The sequence below is a fragment of the Nematolebias whitei genome, chromosome 7 (genome assembly GCF_014905685.2).
Source record: "Nematolebias whitei isolate Nwh7 chromosome 7, NemWhi1, whole genome shotgun sequence".
NCBI lineage: Eukaryota > Metazoa > Chordata > Actinopteri > Cyprinodontiformes > Rivulidae > Nematolebias > Nematolebias whitei.
In genome coordinates, this window is record NC_056504.1 from 10,409,958 (window position 1) to 10,433,533 (window position 23,576).

The 23,576-nt window shown below is 42.1% G+C and overlaps 1 protein-coding gene across 1 annotated transcript in view; it reads right to left on the bottom strand.

The window, feature by feature from the left end:
• magi1b (membrane associated guanylate kinase, WW and PDZ domain containing 1b) overlaps positions 1–23,576 on the bottom strand; it is a 189,788-nt gene that overhangs the window by 94,068 nt on the left and 72,144 nt on the right. Inside the window, exon 2 of the mRNA XM_037678617.1 lies at positions 9,724–9,840. Within this exon, the coding sequence (XP_037534545.1) occupies positions 9,724–9,840 (117 nt within the window). The remainder of the gene's footprint in view (positions 1–9,723; positions 9,841–23,576) is intronic.

The window sequence follows — 23,576 nt, forward strand, 5'->3', positions numbered from 1 at the left end:
ATTACGGTGAGACCAGGTAATCGGCTCCCAAATAGCTTGTCTCTTCAGCCGTTTAGGAACCAGTGAGGCCCAGAGCTTAAAGGGCTGCGCCTATACTCATAGAATCTGGGGTTACAGTACATAACAAACGTTCTATTTCATATAGGCTTCGCCCTTTAAGGCTCTCGCTAGTGGGTTAAAGGCGAAGCAGGATGTAGTCTATGCCTCACTGGGTCCATTCAGACACAATATGAAGCGCCCGCTTGCACCAAAAAACATTTCATCACTCAGCCTTCTGTGTGCGTAATTACGTGCTGTGTAATTACGCGTTCCATGCATATAAGCGCCCTGGAGAGAAAAGATCTCCGATGGGGAAAAAGGGATGGCTGAAATGCAGTCCTGCTGCTGAGAATGGAAAAAAACAGAGGTTACAAATTGTAACCGTGTAACGATGAACAGAGCAGGTCAACAGCTCTTCAATATGGACTGATTAATAACAAAATGAAATGATTAGTAACCAAATGAACTGATTGGTAACAACAGTTATGAACTGATTAGTAACAATAAAAACAGCAGTCATGAACTTGTGACTGATAATAAATGTCTCACACTGAAATTGCATGCAGTCAGATGTGAGCTTAAAACGAAATTCCATGAAACAAGTAAAAATCATTCTGTTAGAATGTTGAGAACAGAATGAGTCATGGAGAAGGCAGAGACGTCATGTAGATAGAAGCGAATAAATGAACAAGGTGATGACCAAGCTACCGCCGTACAAATGTCCTCCACTGTCATCCCTCCATGCAAAGCTGTAGGGGATGAAATCCCTCTGGTAGAATGAGCTTTGAGATTCTCTGGAGGGTCCAGTCCTGATGCTCTGTAAGCATCAGAAAAAGCCTCACACAGCCAGTGTGAGAGGCACTGAGTGGATAAAGGGCGACCTGCAGAGGTGTCCATGTAATGCACAAACAGACACTGAGAATGATGCAGTGGGGCAGTGCGTGCTATTTAACATGCAAGAGCGCGCACGGGACAGAGGAGATGAGATGATGCTTCATCCTCTAAATTGTGAGGAGGATAAAACCCATCCAAGGTTATCATTCTAGATTTAAATGAGCTTGTGATGTTTTTTGGTATGAAAGCTGGGTTAGGTCTTAGCGCAGCTGAGCTGCCATCAACTTGAATTCTGAGGCATGACGGGGTAGCAGAGAGTGCAGATAAATTGCTCACTCTCTTCGCTGATGTCAAAGCCAACAGAAGGGCTGTTTTAAGTGACAAGAATTTAAGTGAAACCTGATCTAAAGGCTCAAAAGGAGCTTTGATCAGAGTGTACAAAACCATTGTTACGTCCCACTGTGGAGCTAGTGGGCGTGACTGGTCTGTGTCTCCATACATCTTTCAGGAAACGCTTCAACAGGTGATTAAAAACTGTTCTGTCACCGAAGCCCTCGTGACAGGAAGAAATAACTGCAGCATAAGTCTTAATTGTGCTGAACGCTAGATCTCTGTCCATCAGCTGCTGCAGAAAGGACAGCATGCCACCTAGTGGACATGAGATGGCCTCTACATCTTTCTCCGTGCACAGCGCTGAAAAGCTGTTCACTTTGATATAAGCGCATAAAGGAGCATTTTTGGCCACGGGCTGTGAGCGAAGGCGTCCACTCCTAACAGTGGATCGTCTCGTGGGCTCAGTGAGAACCAAAATTGACACTGGTCGTTCTCCCGTGTGGCGGACAGATCCACTGCTGCACAGCCAAACCTGCTCCAAATCTGAGAGATCAGCTCAGGGTGGAGGCTCCAGTCTCTGTGGCAGGGACCGCCCCTCGACATCTGCTCCCCTGTTCAGGAATTTGGGAATGTACACCTCTCTGATGAAGAGCAAGTTTTTGTGTGCCCAACACAACAGCTGTTTCGTGATGCATAACAGTTAGGCTGAGCGCACTGCTGATGGGAACTCCCTCTGACAGAATGAGGGGGTTTCCCCAGTGATTCAGATCGGTTCTCACGGAGGAGGGCACAAAGATAATCTGCCTCTTCTGGTGCATAGGATCTATGCACAGGCGGGCGAACCATCTCTGAAGGCGTCTCATGTGAAGTAGGCCCAGCGGAACCACAATATGGGCTCCTGACATCATCCCAGGAGTCGCATGACAGGCAGACTGTCACTATGCTGCAGGGTTCGACACGGCGGAGCTGGGTTTGACACGGCGGAGCTGGGTTTGACACGGCGGAGCTGGGTTTGACACGGCGGCGCTGAGCTGACAGAGCTTCGGCTCTCAGCTGTGATGAACGGGCTCTCATTGTGATTGAGTTTAGTTCCACTTCCAGATAAACAATCATCTGGGACGAACGAATGGAAATTTTTCCCAGTTTATAGAAAACTGGAGGTTTAGCAGGTGTAACACTAGCGTTTTGCTCTGTGCGACTGCTTCCTATCTGGACCGAGCTAATAAGAGCAGATCGTCCAGATAAAAATAATTCTAATTCCTGCCATGTGTAACGACTGCAGAGTCGTCTCCACACATTTCAAAAACGTGCGTGGGGTGTTTCAGAATGATGGAAAATGTGAAAATATGCGCTCTTTAGATCGATGGAGGTGAAAACCGTCGTTCTGATGAAGTTCTCCAGCAGATGTTTGTCAGCATGTGGAATTGTCTCCCCATGAACGAATTGCTGTACATTAACAGGTCGAGAATGGGTCTCATCCCTCCGGTTTTTAATCCGAATCAGGAAGTAGTGGGAGGAAAACACCCTGTATTTTCCCCTCCGTTGGAAACTCTGAAAATCACGTTTTTCGTCAGAGATTCCAGAACTTCTGACTAGAGAGACAAACTGTTCTGGAGAAGACAGAACCATCTCTATAATCCTTCTGAAAGGTGGGGGTTGAGCTGCAAACTGCAGCGTGTAACCCCTGCTGATCAGACGGTCCGGCCATCTGTCAACAATACTAAAAAACCCTTACTGCCATCACATGCTCTGGAGATTCTCCGGGGGGAACCCAAGGGGGGCTCTGACAGAAAAAAGGCTGTATGTGTGCCTCTGTGCTGAGCCCAGGCTGCGGTCTCACATTAGAGCTCAGGTGAGCAGGCGCGCACTGAGAGGAGGCATGAGCACTTTCTGAGTGAGACGCCGTTTCGGTGGAGGCTGCAGCTGTTGTGGAGAAAACACGTTTACTCCCGCTGTGCTGTGAGTGGGCAGAAAACAGCAGAAATTAAAAACGGGCTCTGGCTGAAAACGAGGGATTTTACCGGACTCTGTCTGCTGACGTGGCAGACGAGTGTTTTTTGACATTTACTGAACTGCGGTGCCATTTAAAACGCTGTTTAGAGGTTACTGGCTTGTTCTGTGTGGGGAATGTGTGAAGAGAGGCAGCTGTGATATCAGCTGATCTGACAGTCTCAGATGAAACTTTACTTTCAGAGATGTTTCTGTTTTATTTCAAAACATAAATAGTCAAAAAACACACACATTTCCCTCAAGGAGCTGTTCCCTGGTGGAGGGGGCCGGCGGAGGAGCGAAGCGTGAAGTCGCTGCCACAGCTGTGGAGCACCTCTGCTGCTGTTGTTGGCCAAGGCGGTCCCTCCAGCGGCCGGGGCGGAAGGACGACTGTGACATCACCAGATGGTGTACAGTCTCTGAGACCTCCTCAGACCTCTGTGATTTCTCAAGGATGGTCGTAAAGTTGGCCCCAAACAGCACCTCTGGGGTGATGGGACCATCCAGCAGTTCTTTCTGCAGCCTCTCGGACAAGGACAGCGAGAGGCGGAGCCAGATGGTCCTCTGGATCATGGTCATCCGGGCAGCGATGCGGGATAGGCAGACTGCAGAGGTGGCGCACATGTTTAAGATGAAGTCAGTGGCTTTACAGAGAGAGCTCTTTGTCTCCTCCAGCAGGTCTGCTTCCTCCAGCTTCTTTGAGATGCTGTAGGCCAGCAGAGTGATGTTGTTGATCACCATGACCACCTGGGATATGCACTGGTGAGCTTGGTTGGAAAGCTTTGTCACCCTCTGTTCATGCTTTCTTGGAGGGATAGGTTGCTGATCCATCCTGGAAGCTTTTTCCCCAAGCGCCTCCGCCAGGCTTGGCTCCAGGGGGGAGAACAAAGGGAAAAAACACAGATCGGTAAAATCCTCAACTCTGGAGATGGAGGCGAAGGTGGAGACGGATGTCTTCAGTTTGCCGTGCCCAGCTGCAGCCTTGTTCCAATGTGGCATCACTGTTGGACAGCGAGGCCAGATGGGATCAATGCAACAAGCTGGGGCAGAGCCAAACCTTCTCGCCAGATCATCCGATTAGGGCGAAGGGAGGCGAGGGATGGCAAGTCCCTTTGTGTTAGCAGCCTCCTGGATTATGCCAGGCAACTCCGAGAGGAGGGCGCCGACGGCTGGGAGCAGTGTGGTCGCCAACGTGGGAAGACCCGAGGTGGCTGAGCATCCGTTTGACTGTTCTTCTTCCGTCACTATGCTCTCCAGGAGGGAAGGGGCAGCAAGGCTATTGCTAGCATCGCCTTTCACAGAGCAATCATTCGAGTCACTGTGTGACTCTGCGTCAAAGAAAGGCGGTGGCGTTGTCCCGCGCGCAGCTTTTTCGAGGGAATCATCTGATTCACCGCGAGGAAAAAACGCTAGAAAAGGCGATGTTGTCGTCCACCGATTAATGGCCAGCCATGGACAAACACTCAGCGGAGCTGCTGCCAACAACGCCTTTTTCAAGGGAATCCTCCGATTCACTGTGAGAAAAACATGTTAGAAAAGGCGGTGGCATCTTCCAGCGAGTATCGGCATTCTACGGAAAAAAACACTCAGCGGAGCTGCTACTAACATCGCCATTTCGAGGGAATCATCCGATTCACCGCGAGGAAAAAACGTTAGAAAATACGATGGCGTCGTCCAGCAGGTAGCAGCCCGCCACGGAAAAACACTCCTCGGCACTTACCTTGAACAAGTATGCTCGTCTCTGCTTCTCCTCGGGGAGGAAGAGCTCACCAGGATGGCAGGACGTTGGTGTGGCGGAGACCCAGGCATCCTTAGCAAAAGTTGTGCTGGTCAAAGCTGGACATCTTTTCCTTATTCGTTCTTCTGACAGTGCTAGCTAGCTGTCTGAAGAAAAAATGGGAGCCAATTACCCGGTCTCACCATAATTTATACAGACCGGGGGTGAGGCCCACACAGCAGGTGGGCGTGGACTAAAGTTTTCAGTGCTGCGTTGCGCGTGAAGGGATAAACCCACTGGCGATAGCCTTAAAGGGCGAAGCCTATACGAAATATAACATTCTTCCCCCAACAGCTTACTCCAAAGTGGAACAAACCAGTTATGTTGGTGCTAAGGTGGTGACTTTGGCACGCCCTCTCCTCTGGAGCTGACCCTCTTCCTCGTCGACAGTCATGTCATGTGTTGTGTGTTTCCTTGACTGATGAAGCCTTCCAGGTGGAAGGTGAAACGTTTCAGGAAAAAAAAAAAAACTGTCCAGATGACCTGACTGAAAATTGTTGGAAAACTACACAATATTGCCATGTCTGCTTTAGTTTTAAACAAACACATTTCAGCAGAAACTAACCTACTGCAAGACGTTACCAGAATTAAAAAAAATCTGGAGTAACTGGTCCAGTGGAAATAATACAAGAGCTCTTTGCACAGCAGTTATTGTGACATCAGTTTAAGCATCTTTGTGTTAGGTTTACAGTCTCTCACACTTTGGTCTCACAGCACCAAAGACAATAATGATATATTATTATTTTCTAAGATGGCACACTGTTCCTTTATTTGGGAAGAAAATGCAGGCTACATCTTGCATTTTTATTAAACATGTAATTGGACAAATCTGATAATCAGATCTGATTTTCTTAATGTTGTAACGCCACTAAAAATGACAAATGGAGATAGACTCTGCAACTATTCTCTATACACTATGTTTTACTCCAGGTGGTTGGTGGAGTCCAACACAAGCAACATAAACTGGGCTGTTTGATGGTATAAATCAGCTTAGAACTGGTTTAACAGGACGGACCAGTCATTACTGAAACATCTTCCCATGCAAAGAAAAAGTGCTGACAAAAACAACACCTTTTGGATGACAAATGCCAGACAAACAGACGACATGTTACAAGTCTGTTCCACAAATAAATTGTCTTTTCTTTCTGCTGTTCAGGAGTGGAGCAGCCATTCTGATAGTGAAGCATGTGTTTTGTTCAGGTGTCACAATGTGATTGCATTGGAGGGTGCAATCTATAACCTCACTGAACCAGCACTAGCATGCTAGCTTTTGTTTACAATCTAGACAGACAGAAGAATCCTCAATTAGACAGCAAAACCAAGTCTAGGCTCACTAGAGTTCCTGTGTGTAGTTTTTTTTTTTTTTTTGTATTAGCTTGACTGGCTAGCTAGTTTAAGCTTTTATTATAATAAATGTTTTCTATCATTTTGCGTCTTTCCATCCCTTTCTCAATGTTTGACTGCCCATCCCCCTTCCATTACCCCCCTCCTACCCCCAGACCCCACCCCACCCCCATCACGATCACAATCCCTGTGGCTTCAGCCCCCACCTCTATCCCAGCCGCGCTCTTAGCTTATAATATGCAGGTCGTCTGATCGTCTGCACTGCTAGCCCTGAAATTCACGACACGCGCACGTGAACGCAGCCTTCTGCAAGCCTTGTTTGGTTCAGACACGACCATCAAGCTGACAGTAAACAATACTGCTACTTGCCTTGATGCAGGAGAGAACGGAACCCCCTTTTCAAGGTGTGCCGACAGTGAACGATGAGCTTTAAAAACAAGTCGAAAACAAATGGGGCAGTCCTTTCCCACTCCCTACCTCTACAACTCCGACTGCTTACAACTGGCAGGAAAACAGAGGGAGGAAAACAAAGACTGATTCTGAGGGGAAGAGGGAGCTGCAGAGGCGGCAGGAGGACGTGAGACCAGTGGTGTCATGAGCTGGAATGAAAGCAGGACAGAGGGACTGGAAGGCTGGCTCGGATAATGGGAGAATGGGAATGCTGCACTCATGGATGGGGTGACCACATCGGGGGGCGGGTGAGAGTGCTGGGTTTCTAACTTGATTAGTGCTTTGTAGCAAATTTCTCTGAGAGAATTACCTACAAATGGACATGTCTGGCAAAACTGACTGGATGACACAAACTGAACTTGCACTTATCTTTCCGATTATCGTTTTGTAAAAATTGCTATCGAACAAAAGTTTCAGAGATTTATGAAGTCAGTATAAGAAAACATTAATGAAAGTGAAGAGTGATAAAACTAAAAGTCTATTTAAGATATGAGCATCTCTCTCAAGGGGATTTATGTTGAATAGCCCTTAAACCAGGGCTATTCAACTGGCGGCCGTGGGCCGGTGACTTACGTCCGGCCCACCAATGAGTTAATAAAACAAAATGAAAAATTGGGGGGGGGGGGGGGGGGGGTGGGGGGGTCGAGTTCTGCGTTTGGATTTTGGGTTCTGTTTATGGCATTTATGATTCAATGCAATAAAACAAACAAATTTAAAAGGAACAGATCATTGTAATACTTGCTGCATCATCTTATGCTGCTGTATTCATTCATACCCATCTGCTCACCACAGACTCATGTTCGGCTGCTGTCGTTACACTGTATTGTTTTAAATTATTAGTGTTTAGCGTATATCGTAGATCATTTAGCATACTGTTTGGCATTCGTTTAGCATATATCTTAGTATATATCTTAGATCCTTATATACTGTTTTTTTTATACTTTATATTTTTGCTATTTTTTGGATGTAACTGGGACTTTGAGTACATAATTTCATTCCATCTCATATACCACATGTGATGTGAATGACAATAAACGTGAACCAACGTCACCAACAACAGATTATTGTGAATCTCTGTCTGGTAATTTGTGCAGCTTTTCAAAACTAGCACAACACTTACACATAATTAGCACCATGGATGACCATCTGGTACAGAAATATGTAATGTGTTTAGTTAGTTACACATTATTCCCTGCAGTTTTCATGTAAACTGCCACAATGTAAACATCTCTTCAAGAATGATTGAACTATTACTCTTGTAATTGACCTGTACAAAGAGGGCTGTCTCAGCTAATCATTGCTAGCAAACAAAAATGGCTAGAGCTCAGTTAATCCTACAGATATTGAGCTAAAATTTGGTGTTTGTAGTAGCTGAGAGTCATCTATGACACATACTTTGAGTGTTACGCATGCTCCAAGTTTTGACATTAACTGTTGCTGTCTGTACACTAACAGGGCAGAGCAAAGGTTAAAATGACCACCTTTTGAGTATCCTAATGCATGCTCAATAATCCAGGTAGAAAAATCTAAAAAAGTTAAGTCTGGTCCTCTGGACATTCAAAAAAAAAAAAAGTAGAAATGTTTCGTCTCATCTGAAACACTTCTTCAGTTTGAGGTGCTGTATTCAGCTCAGTCTTATAAATAGCACCTTCTCAGAGTGGATCAACCAGTTTGCTGCCGACAGCCAAAACCAGCTGCTCACATGATCAAGGAGGACCATCAGCCTAACGATGGATCATTAGCACACTGTTTACTATTCACAGGATGCTGAGTGATACTAGCAATCACAGCATTGTAAGAGGGGGACAGTTGAACCTGGAGGCCTCCACCCCTGTTTAATGATGGATGATTTCTTTTCACAAAGATGGCCTCCTTTACTCCTCTCTCAAACCATCGTTCCTCTCTATCCAGGATGTGAACATCTTCATCCCTGAAAGAGTGACCGCTGGCCTGGAGATGAGAGTAGACCAAAGAGTCCTGGCCTAATGATGTTGATCTTTTGTGCTGGGCCATCCTTTTGGCCAGTGGCTGTTTAGTTTCCCCGATGTAAGACTGATCACCCTCCTGACACTGAACAGCATACACAATATTACTCTGTTTGTGCCGGGGGACTGGATCTTTGGGATGAACCAGTCTTTGCCGTAATGTATTTTGGGGACGCCACTGGGACGTTGTGTTTAGAAAATAATTGTCTCCGTTTCTCTGTTACTCCCGTACTCACCTTTTCAGTAGCTACTAGACAAATATGAAACATAGAAAAATCTGTCTGTATCTTTGCCATGAACTGTAAAACTGAAAATAGGCTGATGCATTTAACTCCTGAATATCTTGTGGAAAAAATCTGGTTGATGGTACAGACTAAATGGTTTTCTCTAGTCAGTGAATGTGACGTATAGTAACAGGTTTGCGGAAAAATTACCAGACACTTTGTTTTACCGATTAAACAGCACAGCATGCAGAATGCAGACAAAATGGGTGGAGGGTGCAGCATGATTGACTGAATAAACTCTTTGAAAGATGGCTGGTCTTTAGGGGAAAAAGAAGGTTTGTATTGTGATAAAACTGATAACAGCTATACTGTGAGGTTTGTCCCAGGGTGAATGTGGCTTAGCTTGGCTAACCGCATGGTCAATATTGGTCTAAAGGCAAATGTAGCTGTGCTCCGCTCAGACTGAAACAATCAGCCTTAATTAGATGAGCTGTCAAGAGTCTGTGTGGGAACTACGCATTGCACTGATCTAATACAAATCATGCTCCGAGCAGAGACAATGACTTTGATTGAACAACCCGAAACCCTTTTGGCTTTTGATCTTGATGCAAACAACATTTACGCTAATCTTTATACCTCTGTGTGTGTTAATAATTCATATAATGTATATAGACAGAGCATAACGTCATGAAAGGAACAGCATAACAAAGTGATGACACAGCTCTGTAAATAATAAGCGGGAACTTACAAGGCACTGCGTGATGGTACAGGTTTTCTCGAATGGTCTGTTGCAGCTCGTGGTCAGCTGACGACTTCTGGAAGCGCTGGGTTAGATAGTGCTTCAGGTCCTTATTTAGCTTAGTTCCTGTCATCATGAACATAAAAAAAAACTGATGTTAGAGCAGAAAAACAGTAGCTGTAAGAAATAGTCAAAGAAATGACACAGCTAATCAATAGATATGTTCAGACCTCTTGCCGTGCTAAAACGAAGTACAGAAAGTTTGTGCCGCTACCTTGACTACATTACTATAATCTGTAACCCTGCCAGTGTCCCTCAGAAGGGTAACTGGCTGACAGTTTCTTCTGCCAGGCTGGGATTGTTGAAACTAACACCGATAGCACTAAGGCTAACAAAACGAAGCAGCCCTCCCACAGCTACACCATCTGGACCTCCGACACACATTAGGCTACTGAAGGGCAACACGGCTGGAACGTGTCCGTGTGTGTGGCTATTACGATGAGTGCCCACATTGCTGGCATCGCTAAGCATGTGCAAACACCAACACAATCAGTGTGACAACATAGACAAAAAGAGCGAGGATGGATACAGTCACTGAGGAAAATGAGATTATTCACTTAGTGAAAACAACAATGGCTTAATCAAAATTCTCTCCCGTATTTCAGGCAGCAATAAACAACTTATCACTTTCTACTGCATATTACTGCAAGCCCAATTATTTAGTATACAAATAAATTATCTCCCCCATCTTTATATAGCTGCTGAGAACAATTTTGGTTGTCTAGGCCAAACAACCAGTCATAAAAGGCCCTGGATCCTGTTTCCATGGAAACTGTATGCATGTAAGTGTGCCTGTGTGTGTATAATAAGATGAGTGAGATTGTTAGCGTACAGAAGAGCATTCTTGGTTGGCAGATGATTGGAGGTTCATATTATAAATCCCTAATCCATCTCATAGATGGGATAAAATGTACTTTTTTAATGCAACTCAAGATTTCAAATGAAACGAATAACAAAAGACAGAAAAGAGTGAATGTAATGGGGGAAAAGTATAGTTACATTGCGATTTTGGCGCTGAGCTTGAAAGCAGCCTAACAAAAATAAGTAAATACAAAAAAAAATACCTATTCTATTAGGCATGACTGTCTTAAATTAACAAATGGTAATAGATATCTTAAAACAAATCTGATTTTAGATAGTTTAAAAAAAAAGTCTATTAGCCATCAAAAAACTCATATGGGTTGATCTCCAATAGTCTCACATGACAAATGATTAATTTGATTGTGACTTGGTGATTTAGCCCCAAAAAGTACTAAAATACTTGGCTTAAAATCTTGTAGTGCTAGCCAGTCCATCGGCAGACTTTTCTAAAACACAATTATTGTATAGTTTATAATTGTTTTGTGTGCCAAACAAAAAGTTACAGCAAATAACCATTCAATTGTTTTTTTTTTCTTGACTTCAACTATTCCTTGCCACTGAAATGCCAACACTAGGGAAGATCAGTGTACTTGCAACTACATAGAAATTATCGGTTTACTCACAGTCAACAAGTTGACTTACCAACATCTAACATCTGCTGTGACTTGATGCTGTGACTGGTTAAAGATTGCTCATAACAGAACGTGACAAATGGGTTTAATCTAAACCCGTCAAGTATGCAACTAAGATTCATATGAACAACAAAAAAGGTTGAATCATGTCATCTGGACTTCGTTTTTTTGTTAAAAAACAAAACAAAAAAACGAAGTCCAGATGACATGATTCAACCTTTTTTGTTGTTATATACCTGGATGACTGAGAAAACAAACTTGGTGTTTTTGAAACCATTAGTGAAAAGGCCAGACTTCAGGGGTATCTGAGGCAGGCTTGAAACACAAGAGTCAGGGTGGCTTCTGGGTAATACCAGATGGCTAGGCCTCAGACTGACGAAGCCTCTTGGATGAGGGGCGAAACGTTTCTTTTTAACAAAAAAACGAAGTCCAGATGACATGATTCAACCTTTTTTGTTGTTATATACCTGGATGACTGAGAAAACAAACTTGGTGTTTAAGATTCATATGCTTGTTTTTCTTTTTGGCAGTAATCGTAGTCATTACATTTCTTTAAAATTCAGACTCATGACAAATCAGAGCTAATAAAATCAATACAATGCTTATGAGATTGTTTAGGATGAAATGTTTTGTAAACAATGATTATGGTTTTTGTACAAGCTAATACAAAGATGCATTCGTAAATTAAACAGTGAAGAGATTGAGTTTTTGTCACAAATCTTCCTGGGAAGATTGCCGCTTTTGGCACTGTCCGATCCAGGCATTCAAAGAAAACAACTCGTCTTCATTGTAATCCTCACAACAGGTCCCAAAACAACCTTCAGGCCAACAGAGAACATAATAACACCCTGACGGACAAATTAAAATAAGCATTCATTGGTGTTGGGCCTCTGAGTGACTGTGTGACCAGATGCTAACTTTGCAACTTCACCAGAGATACGCTGGTGAAGATTCTCAGGTCGTTTTCACACCTGATAGTCCGGTAGACTCGGTTCGGTTGGGGACCAATATTCATGACATTTTGTTTAAATTTGAGCTGGTGCGTTTGCATTCACACTGCACTGTGCAGTCGAGTCAACCTGTTGAACCAACCTGCACCAAGAACTACTGAAAGAAACGACACAAAAACCTCTGAAGACACTTCTTCTTCTTCTGGAAATAAAAACAATGGAGTGGCATCAAGTTTTAGCAGTTTTAGGAGTTATATTTTGTCATTTTTCAACAATGGACTCAGCATGAGTGGAAGATGAGGCAGAAGACCATGGAGAATATTGTTTTTCACGCAAGGCAGCTGACGGCTCCATATGAGGTAAGAGAAACACGTGTTTGTTTGCCCTGCGTTGTACTCCACTTCTTGCTTGTGGTGCGGGGCCCGGTCTGTCTATATTCACACTGTACTGGAACTGCGCTGGAGTTCGCTTCTACCAGACCAAGACCTAGGTTTTAGCCCGGGCCAGAGTTCGCCTTTTTGTTCCGTGACAGAGTTCGATGGCGAGTTCACACCTCCCCGAATGAACCGGACTTTCTAGGAAAACGAGCCAGAGTTCGATTAAAGCGGACTAAACAGGGCTGGTGTGAATGCACCCTCAGACATCCAGGACATGATAAATTCAAAAAATGTTCAATACAAAAACAACTGGACTTTATTTGTAACAGGAGGAGGAGCTTTCTCATGAGAAAGCTCCTCGGATGAGGAGCGAAAAAACGTCTTCTGTTATAAAATAAAGTCTAGTTGTTTTTGTATTGAACATTTTTTGAATTCACCAGAGATCTACATTATAAAATAAGACAATTTAAAACTAAAAGAAAAAGGAAAGGAAAGGAAAAATATAAAGACTTTTTTTTGTTGCTAAAAGCCTAAAACTACCATACTCAAGTCACAAGTCACTGGTTATGGTACGGTTTAAAAATTATTTGGTGAACGCTACTAAAGCATCCAAACTTGATACATTTTTTCTTCCGTAAAATAAGCTTAGCAAACAGTGAACTAACAGTGTTTGCTGTAAACAGGTTTAAAATATAGTGAAACTAACGCTAAACTGGAAGGATGACTGTCACTCAGCCTGCGTCACAGTCTTCATCTTCTTCTAGTTGAAGCTGTATCGGCCAATCACGTCTTGCCACATGTACATGTAATAATCCAATAACGTATCAAATGGACTCTTTGAGAAACGCCCACAACAGACAGAAACAAGCTTGTGAATTTCATTAGCAAACTTAAAAGTGAGGAAACCTAATTTAGGGGAAGCTATTTCCACTAACGGTTTCCAAAATATGCTAAAAAGCTAATCCGCTAAACTAAAAAAAATTGTTTGCCATTAGATGTTAAGAGGATTGGCAAAACTGTGCCCACCACTGGTACACGCAGTGCATTTTCACAGGAAAAAATGTTTCTCTAGTTACAATTCATAATTACATTAACCAATAGATTTTTAAAAAAGCATTTTTAATGTTGGACAACGTGAACAACATTATGTGGTTTCACTTTTTGGTGTAATGCTAATTTTGATTAAAAAAAAACTTTCAGCAAAACAAATAGACGTCCTTCAAAGTCGCAATGGTACGAAGGTTGTGAAGGACTGCCTCGATAATTAAAAAAATAATTGGGATTCACCTTCGAATCAAATTCAAAATACTCTTGTATGTCTATAAATCACTAAACAGCTCTGCCCCCTCCTATCTTACTGATCTGCTCCAGCCGTATGTCCCACCACGTTCTCTCAGATCAGCAGACCAGTTGCTCCTCACAGTCCCAGGAACCCGTCTCAAGCGCAGAGGTGACAGGGCCTTCTCTGTAGCAGGACCAAGACTTTGGAATGAGTTACCTCTGTTCGTTAGACAGGCCCCCTCCCTCACAGTTTTTAAATCTCGCTTAAAAACACACTTTTATTCCCTGGCTTTCTGCACTGTGTGATCTGTGCTGAGTCTGTGTGCATCACACTGTGTTGGTCATGTTGCAGTTGTTGTTGTTATCCATTATTGTTTTTGTTGGTTTCTACTTTTTGGTGGCCTGTTATGTAATCTGTTGCTATGTGCTTGTTCTGTTTGTCCCTGTACAGCACTTTGGTGTGCTTTGTCACTGTTTAAAGTGCTTTATAAATAAATTGGTATGGTATGGTATGATGTTTCATGATGTCATGACTGGTTTTTCTTTTACATTTTTATTGTTGGATGTAACTGGGACCCTGTGTACATAATTTTGTTCCACCACATGAGATGCGAATGACAAATAAATCTCTCTGACTCTCTGACTCTGATGATGAAGCCGGCACCATTTATTTATTTAATTATTTAACCGTCGTGTATTTTTTTTTAAATGCATAAAATGTTTTTAAAATTTGTTTCCACCCTGCATCCCAGACCCGTCCCAGACCAGTCCCAGTATGCCCGTCTGCTGGGATCGGGGCTTGATATTTATGAACAAGTGAGACCGGGGTCCGGGCAACGGCCTTCTTTGAGTCAGCAGCTCATATGATCCTCTGCGGTGACCAGCAGAGCTCGGAGCCAGCAGAGCATGGAAGGCCGGGACCTGGAGCCCGAGCCCCGAGTCGGCAGCATGGAGGATCTTCCGCGGTGACCAGCGGAGCTCGGAGCCGGGGAGATGATGCCCTGCATGGCCTGAAGGGGCTTTGAGGCTCCGGTGGAGAGGATCGGCAGAGCTCCATCTAGCTCATTCTGAATTTTGTTGCCAGCCACCAAGCACAAAAAACACCTACACTTCAGCATTAGACCACGGTGTTGTCATTATCGTTTTTAACATCTTTAAAATAGGTCCAATCACTCCTCAAGTTCCAACACTGGTAATTAAAAATGGAGGATCTTGTTGATGTGAAAAAAGTTTCTCAAAAGCCAGTGATTCCACCCCCTGACCAATCAGTGACCGACAATGTTCTGTCGTCATGTTTTGGTGCCGGCTCAGCCTGCTTGAAACACAGAGAAAAGGGTTCTGAAAAAAGGGACCGGTTGTACGTACGGTTACTAATGGAAAACCTTTGGAACCGTGCCGAGTCGAGTCAAACCGAGTTGTACCGTTACTAATGGAAAAGCAGCATAAGTGCGGGGATTCCCATCAATTAGGCTAAAACTTGTTGGACTGTAGCATTTACACAACTGACCATTGTTCTAAAGAACTTATTTTCCATGGCATACGAGTGTATTCAGACATAACATCTTTATATTTAAAGAACAAGTAACATTGTTCTAGTTTCTTAAAATGAGTCAGTTTTACTGTTAAATATATTGGTTTTTTTTTGCTTTTTTTATCTCTATGGTGATCTCAAATGAAGGGTCATGGGGTAGTGGGGAACACTAGAAAAAGGGAAGTATCAGAAATTTATGAGCTCCTAAAAATCAATAACCAAGCATGAAGTAACTATAGGATGGTCATTTGCTGCATTCTTATTGTATACTATTTAACAACAACAACAAACAATTGATTTAGAAAACTTTTTTGTTCTCAACCTAAAGAATTGCCCTTTTCATAAATAAAAAGTCAACTGTTTTACACCATTTAGGTCTTTAATGGACCTAAATATTAAATAACTTCCTGTCTATGAAAATCCAGATAGATGGATTTGACTTCTGATGCTTATTCACGTCACAATTTAATTCTTGTTTGTAGCATTGACGCGATTCAAATGTCAAACGATAAAACGTTTTCCAAACCAACACCCAAAAGTCCAGGCCTCTGACTGGTTTGAAGTGGAGCAGTGAGTCACTGAAATGGAGCAAAGAGGCAGGAAGAAGGGTGGGATCTGGAAAACATTTGGCCCAGTGACCACCCACCAAATCCCCCTTAAAAAAAGATGATTAGAAAAAACATATCCTTGAAAACATAGCCCACCTGTTACAGATTTTCCATAAGCCTAAAACAAGCACCGCTTCTATAGGGACTCATGCAATCCTAGACAGAAAGCAGGTTTAGGAGGGGGGTATTTTTGAGACTAACAGTAAATCAGATTTTATAACCCTGAACAATAACATAAGAGAGAACCAGACAAATAAAGAGTTTTAGACATCACTGAAATGTGGAAAGCCTAAAGATTGTTCAGGCATCTCCCAGTGAGCAAACACTTGCAGCCCTTCGAGCTCTGATCAGCCAGGCAAGACCTTGTTCAAACATGCATAGCCAGGCCTGGCATTGGACAGACACTCCGCTGGCAGCTGACATCTGTATTCACAGCATAGAAAATCCAAACTCCACTGAAACTTGATCTTGCTGCTTGAAGGGCACATGTAAGAATGGAAAAGTTTGAATTAATTCTGTAATGGTTTGAAAATGGCAGGCATCGAGAGCTTGGCTCCTTATACTCCTATAAACAGTATAATGACCTTCCATGACATTTAAACCTTAAAGCTGGTCTGTTCCGGCACTATAAGGTATCACCCAACTGCTTATATTGATTTATTTGCCTTAAAGAACTCAAAGTTTGAAATGCTTTGATTCCAAAAGTTACATTAACATAGAAAATGTTTTGTCTGATTGACTTAAAACCTGCTTTCCATTTGAATAGGCTATTTATACAAAGCAACAAACAACAGCTTTACACACAGTGACAAAGGAAATAAGACTTTTCTCTAAAGAGTGTCTTTAACCATAGTAATATCACTGTTCATAATTTTGTTTCAGACTGAGTTTATCTTGAATAACTTAGAGGTCTTGTTTTTAAAGTTACATTGATCACTTATAGTTGCCAAATGTTGAAATCTACCATCTTGATTGCGGCACTGTAAATGTTACTTGTTTCATTACGAGTTTAACATTTAGGTCAAATAAATGGAATGGGGTAGGCGTATGTAGGCATGCAGAGTCTACAGAGGAGGGTGAATTAACTAATACAGTAGTGCCTCGCTGCTTGGAGGTTCGACTTTCACGAACTCGCTATTTTGCAGTTTTTCCAACGTAAAATTGTAAACGACACACAAATGTCAACTTTAATATTATGTGATTGGGACGGTATTGGAATTGGAAGCCTATACTGTAACGCCATTCAAAAGAACTACACTACCCAGAAGCCAACAGTGCTTACGGCCGCTGCTTTCTGCCAAAATGGAGGAAAGTTTTGCAATGCAAAGTCAGAAGTAACTATCTATTAAGCTCACATAACTGGGAGGAAAGTCACAAATAATCCTGAAGCTTCTTGAAGCACAGTTATCCCTGCGTGCATCAACCTGGATGGGACGGTGGGCTTCGTCGCTGCAGGGTAGGTCTGCCGAACCAAAACTGAACCTGATCAGAACAGAGCTGCTGGTATGCAGCACTAGTGAGTGCCCATATAAACTTTTTGCAGTACTGTACAGTACATATCAAGTTCAAGTTCAAGAAAGGTTTATTGTCATTCTCGACACATGTGGTACATGAGGTGGAATGACATTATGTACACAGGGTCCCAGTTACACCCAACAACAGAAAAAATATAGAGTGTAAAAAGAAACAGTATATAAGAATCTAAGATATACACTAACACATATGCTAAACGAATGCCAAAGGTCACACCACAAGATCTAAAATACACGCTAAACACTAACAATGCAAAACAACACGGTGGAACAAAAGCAGCCCGAACATGTACGTATGTTGTTAAAATTATGTAGGTTTAAGAGTTTAGAACATTGCAAGAGTGTGGGAAGGGTTTGTAAAGCCATAAAATATATAAAAATACAAAAATGAATATAGCGTTCCTACTTTGTGTTTTTTCACCTATCGCGGTTGTGTCTGGAACGTAACCCCCACGGTAATCGAAGAACTACAGTATACATCCAATGACAATATTTGAACAATTTATGGTGGAGCTAAAAAAAAAATGCTCCAATCGATATGGTGCTCAATAGGCTTTAGTCTTAGGACGAAGATTGCCCACTTAACCTTGAAAAGACCAAAAGTACAAATCAAAGGATATTTACATCTGAACGTTACTTTTAGTGGCATCAATTGCTTTAATGCTAATATGTTAATGAGATATTGTTACAGTAGACCTAATTTAAAAAGGTATTCAACTTACAGTCTTGTTGAAACTCACATACTCCCAATACATGTAAATACATTGCATAGAATGTTTAAAAACCGTCTTCATACAGAGGCATCATATCTAACTAACACTGGGCTATGGCAAACACAATCATCCTCTTAACACAAAGCAACAGTGTAAGTGACAAAGCAGAGAACACAGTCATATGTCCGGGTGCCAGTCTGTTGTGCACTGAGCCAAGTCAGTTTGGCAGCGCCGCCATTGTTTGGCTGGACACAAAACTGTATCAAAGAAGAATACACATTCTGGCAGAATAGGTATTTAACTTCTTTTCAACTCCTCTCTTGAATTGTCTTAAAATACACGAGGCCTGCTGCCAAACAGAGGGTAGGATTAGAAATAAATCGTGTTTATTACTGAATATCAATCTTTGGAATGCAACAAAATAAAATTGTTCCAGAGCTTTAACGTCAAAAGGTTTCATGTTACTCCACCCTGATTAGGAACTAGTTAAATTAAGATATCAACACAAGCTGCACAAAGCCATGCCCTGAGTAATCATCTAAGTGAGTGGTGCATTCATGGCTCTAGTTAATCAGATAATCAGGGCTAATCAGTATTTAACTGATTCAACCGGTAGAAGCAGCCATCTACAGTTAACATTTTCATCACCGTGGATCAGAGTTTAACCATATGTCAGAGGGAACAATGAACAGAGAAACAGGTCAGGGTAAAGTGATTCTAACCCCCTGACAGGCAGGTTTTGTATGATCCCGGTCCAGATGTCACCTCATCTACAAAGTTTGCGTTATATGGACACAAGCAGGGAATGTAACACTCATATGATTATTAAAATCAGTTACGGAGGATGGCAGGACTTCTTATTTTGAAATTTTATTTATTAAAACGTTCTTTTGACAGGCAATGTTGGTCCTGAATCACCTGGAAGAGACTGGGAATTAAGTGAGAATTGTGTGTGTGTGTGTGTGTGTGTGTGCGTGCGTGCCTGGGCCCATCACTACCACCATGCTCCTTCATTTGATGTGGCTTGCATCACAGCAATGGGCAGGCTCTGTAACCATAGCAACAGCTGCCAGATGAGTACTGACTGAAGGCACTGATGGGTCACAGCCAGACATCGTCTGCTTCCCCCATGTGGAGGTTCATGGTAGTACAAAAATAAACAAAATAAATCTTAGAAACAATTATGGACATCACTAGTATTTCACAATTTTATTAAACAAAGATGTTTCAGTTAAATTTTCTCTAGCTACAAATTAATGGATTAATTATAAGCCTGTGCCAAATATTTGCTCAACTTGAATGAATATAAACTGCTTGAGACACAACGTGATAGAAATGGCACATAGAAGAAAATGTGTCATGTTTTAAACAACTTGATGCCCCTACAACATATACAAAGAGTGTTAGTGAATGTTTTCATAAACTGAAGAACTGTTATTTGTGGTGAGATCATAAACATGATGCATATGAAAATAACTGCAAGACTGCTGATGAGCTTTCAAGTGTACAAGTCTACATGTGCACCATCATCCTATAAGACTGTGAGAGGAGCAGAAAACGTCCCGTCAGATTACATACAGTTAATGTGTGGCTGAACTGAAAAGCAAATGGTTTCAGTGAACTGAGATCTGAGCTTCAGCAACATGTATTCCATCTATTACAGGTCAAATCAAACTCTATTGGCCTCAAATTAATTCCTGGTTTTTGTTAAAGGTGCAACCATTTTTCCATAAGCCTTTGCATGCAGTTCTTAAATCGATCACTCTGTAGTGAAGTTGAAACTGAAGAGTGCATACTCTCAGGCACTGAAGGAATGTGTGTGGCTACAAAATTGTGACAAAAACAACTAGTGACCATCGCTGCTGCTAACTCCACAAAAACAAGTAAATTGCAGAGTCTGCCAAAAACAAAAAAGCTCTTTTCGACTTTTTGATAAACAGCTCGTTTAAAATCCTCAGAAGTGCTGATTTGTGGGACTCGGTGAGAACGTCACTGCTTCAATATTAATGTATGCTCATCTGTAGAAAAATGCCTAAAACATATCCAGGTCAATATATCCTGAACAGCTGTACAGTAACCAAACCACATCGTTTGGTTTGATATCTGCTGCTCATTTGGTCAAGATTATGGATGGGAGATGTGATGAGATTATGTCATGGATGATCCTAAATAGAAAGAAGTTCTGTCTAATGTTCTTCCTTTGTGTAACCTAGACGGATGTCATTTGGACACATTTGATGTGCCTCACATCTTGGAAATTTAACTTATTTTAGAACAATGTGATGAAACAGTGATGACAGGACAAACATTGAAAAATAATACAAAAGCACAACAAATAGAAATTAACACTATTATAGGGCGGCTGTGGCTGAGTGGTTAGAGCAGTCGTCCTCCAATGCAAGAGTTGGGGGTTCGAACCCACCAGCAGTCACATGCCAACGTGTCCATGGGCAAGACACTGAACCCCTCATTGGCTCCGATGTGTGTCTCATCAGTGTATGAATGTGATAAAGCACTGATTAGTCTCTTTAGAATGATTTGTTCAATTAGCTTTGTAGAGATCTGGTAGAGTGCTGTATGAATGGGTAAATGAGGCACAGATTGTAGTGTAAAGCGCTTTCAGTATCTTGATCAGATAGAAAGGTGCTATATATGTACAGTCCATTTACAATTTACTATTATTCAGAAAAAATGTGCTGGGTTGTTAGTCTGAAGTAAATGAAAAGCTCCCATATGGAGTGATGATCATGTGATTTCAATGTGGGATCACTGGTCAGTTTCATTCAAATTAGAAAAAGAAGCAGAACACAATAGAGTCCAACCAATATATCAGTAGGATGGACATTTTAGGTCAGTATAGTCATTTGGGGACATACCAGTATCAGTGATAATTGTCCCATTATGAGAAAATCAAATACCCCTCTCCCAAGCTCCTACTGGGGATCACAAAGGGGTTTCCAGACCAGAAGGGAGCAGCTGTATATAGTCCCTGCAGCAAGTTCTGAGTCCGAGTCTCTTCCTTGTGGGACATGCCCAACACACCTTCAAAAGGAGGCATCTTAAGAAGCGGCTACAACTCATTTCATCATCTTGTACCAAGGTTCAGAATCAGAATAAGCTTTATGATCATTGCACCGAGACACAACGAGAACATGTACGTACAGCCGTCTGAAAGATGGACGGAGTGCACGAAGATGTGCCGATATAAGCGCTTCTAATTTTCACCCCTAAAATGCTGGAACCAGTATTTGTACAATGTATCCACCAGAGGGTGCATGAAGACTACTTTCAAGTCATGGCCGTTCACGTAAAAGTTTCACTTTCACGTTCAGCACGGACAAAGCAGGGAGCAGTACTTTGTAGCATATTTTGCTGAAAAGAGCACGATAAGTTTATCATAACTGATCCGTAAAATAAAATAAATCAACAATTATAAATTTTCTGCACTTCTCCAACCCGTTTGTCATTAGTGACATGCCAAGTTAGCAAGCTAATGTTTAAATAATCTAGCATAGGCTATTGCCTTGTGCAACTTAAGTCTGAACAATAAATCTAACATGGAGGTAAAATATATCAGTGTTAACGTCATCTTTGTCGTCCTCAATGAAATGCATTGTTTGCCTAAAATCCTCTCAGCAAAAAGAACAAAAAACATTGCTGCAGTTAAACACTAATTAGACCTTCACCAAATGTCACTGACTGTTTAAACAACGGACAGGGAAAGTTCAATTTTGTGTGTTCAATTCATATTTTTTTTTAACACATGATAACTTTAAGGTGAATAGTAGAGGATAGAAAATATGAATGCATGTTAAGAAGTTAGGCGTTAGGAAGTTTTTATGACCAGTGCACCACTTGTAAACCTGATGTGGGACTCCGTATAGCATGGATCTGATTAGCTTAGCTTCATGGTTGCTAACAGCTGCGCTAAATAAACAAGCCCCGCCCCTCTCGCTGCTCGCTGTTTACTTAGGGTGTGGACAAAGCTCAAAATATCTCAGCCATTATATTAGTTATGAGCATTAAGCCTACCCCTCCCAATATGACTATCAGCGATAGCAAAAATTTCCACATCAGTCGGGCTCTAGAACCTAACACGGTGCTAAACTGCAGACATATTTTAATTTCTCACTATATGGCTGTGTCTTGTTGAGTTCATTGGCTGTTTACCGTGTGCCGGATTGCTTTCATTGATTGGAGTTTTCCCACACAAAAATACTTGCAGGATTGATTTCTGCATCCATGGAAGCAAACGGGCTGCAATAAATGAGTCAATTTAAATTTTGCAATCAGAAAACAGACAACAAAAAGTGGAGCAAACATGACTCTTTTTGGACCTGAACATATCAAGGTGTGTGAGGAGTGTGTGAGAGCTACAGTTTGTAAGGCTGGAATTAGGAAAGACTCTTTTCATACAATACCAGAGCCAGTCTGATACGACAAACAACTTCTACTAGCTAAGGACGCACGGACTACAAACAATAAAACTGTTGCACACTGCTATTCTTACTAATAATCTTGTGATACCCAAGAGCAAAGTGGGACTCTACAGGTCAACTACCGAGCAGAAAGGTTGAGAAGAAGCTCCACTTTTGATTAAGCCAAGATTGGCTCTTCTAATAGTGGAATTTTTCCACAGTCTGATGATAAATTCATCAGAATCAAGTATTTTGGAAGTAATTACATCTGCATTAAATAAATCCATTATTATTGACAGGTGACCTTTCAAGCCCATTAACACTTTTGTCTCCTGTAACACCACAAAGCAAGGGAGCAACGTGCAATGTCTGCAGAGCCACAGCGCCACATTAAACCGCGCTAAAGTTAGTTTTATGTTGGACATTCGAGCTCCGTGGCTCCAGCGTGGCGCTGCTCTTGCTCAACCCGAAACAGGCAACTCGACCTGGGCCAGCCGCGTCCAATCTGTCCCGCTAAATCTGGCCGTCACTGAGGAGGGGCAGACTGAGCATGGCTGACCGAAATCAGGCTGCTTTCTTTGGATTGAACAAGAAGAAGACATCGCTGAAGCCACGGAGCTCAAATGTTTACCGAGAAGTTGCTAAACTTCATCGTAATTAATGACCAACTGCTATCAGTTGTAGAAAACGAAGGATTTCTCAGCTTGATACTTGCAGTCAATATATAGTTTACCCTGCAGGAGATATTTATCAGTACAACAGTAAACAATCATAAAAAAACATATGATTTGAAAATTATATAGATTTAAAAAAATAATAAATGAAACAAAAGCAGCTACATTATAAAGTGATGTAAAATACTAAAAACAGGAACATGTCTGTTGGTTTGTGCCATGAAC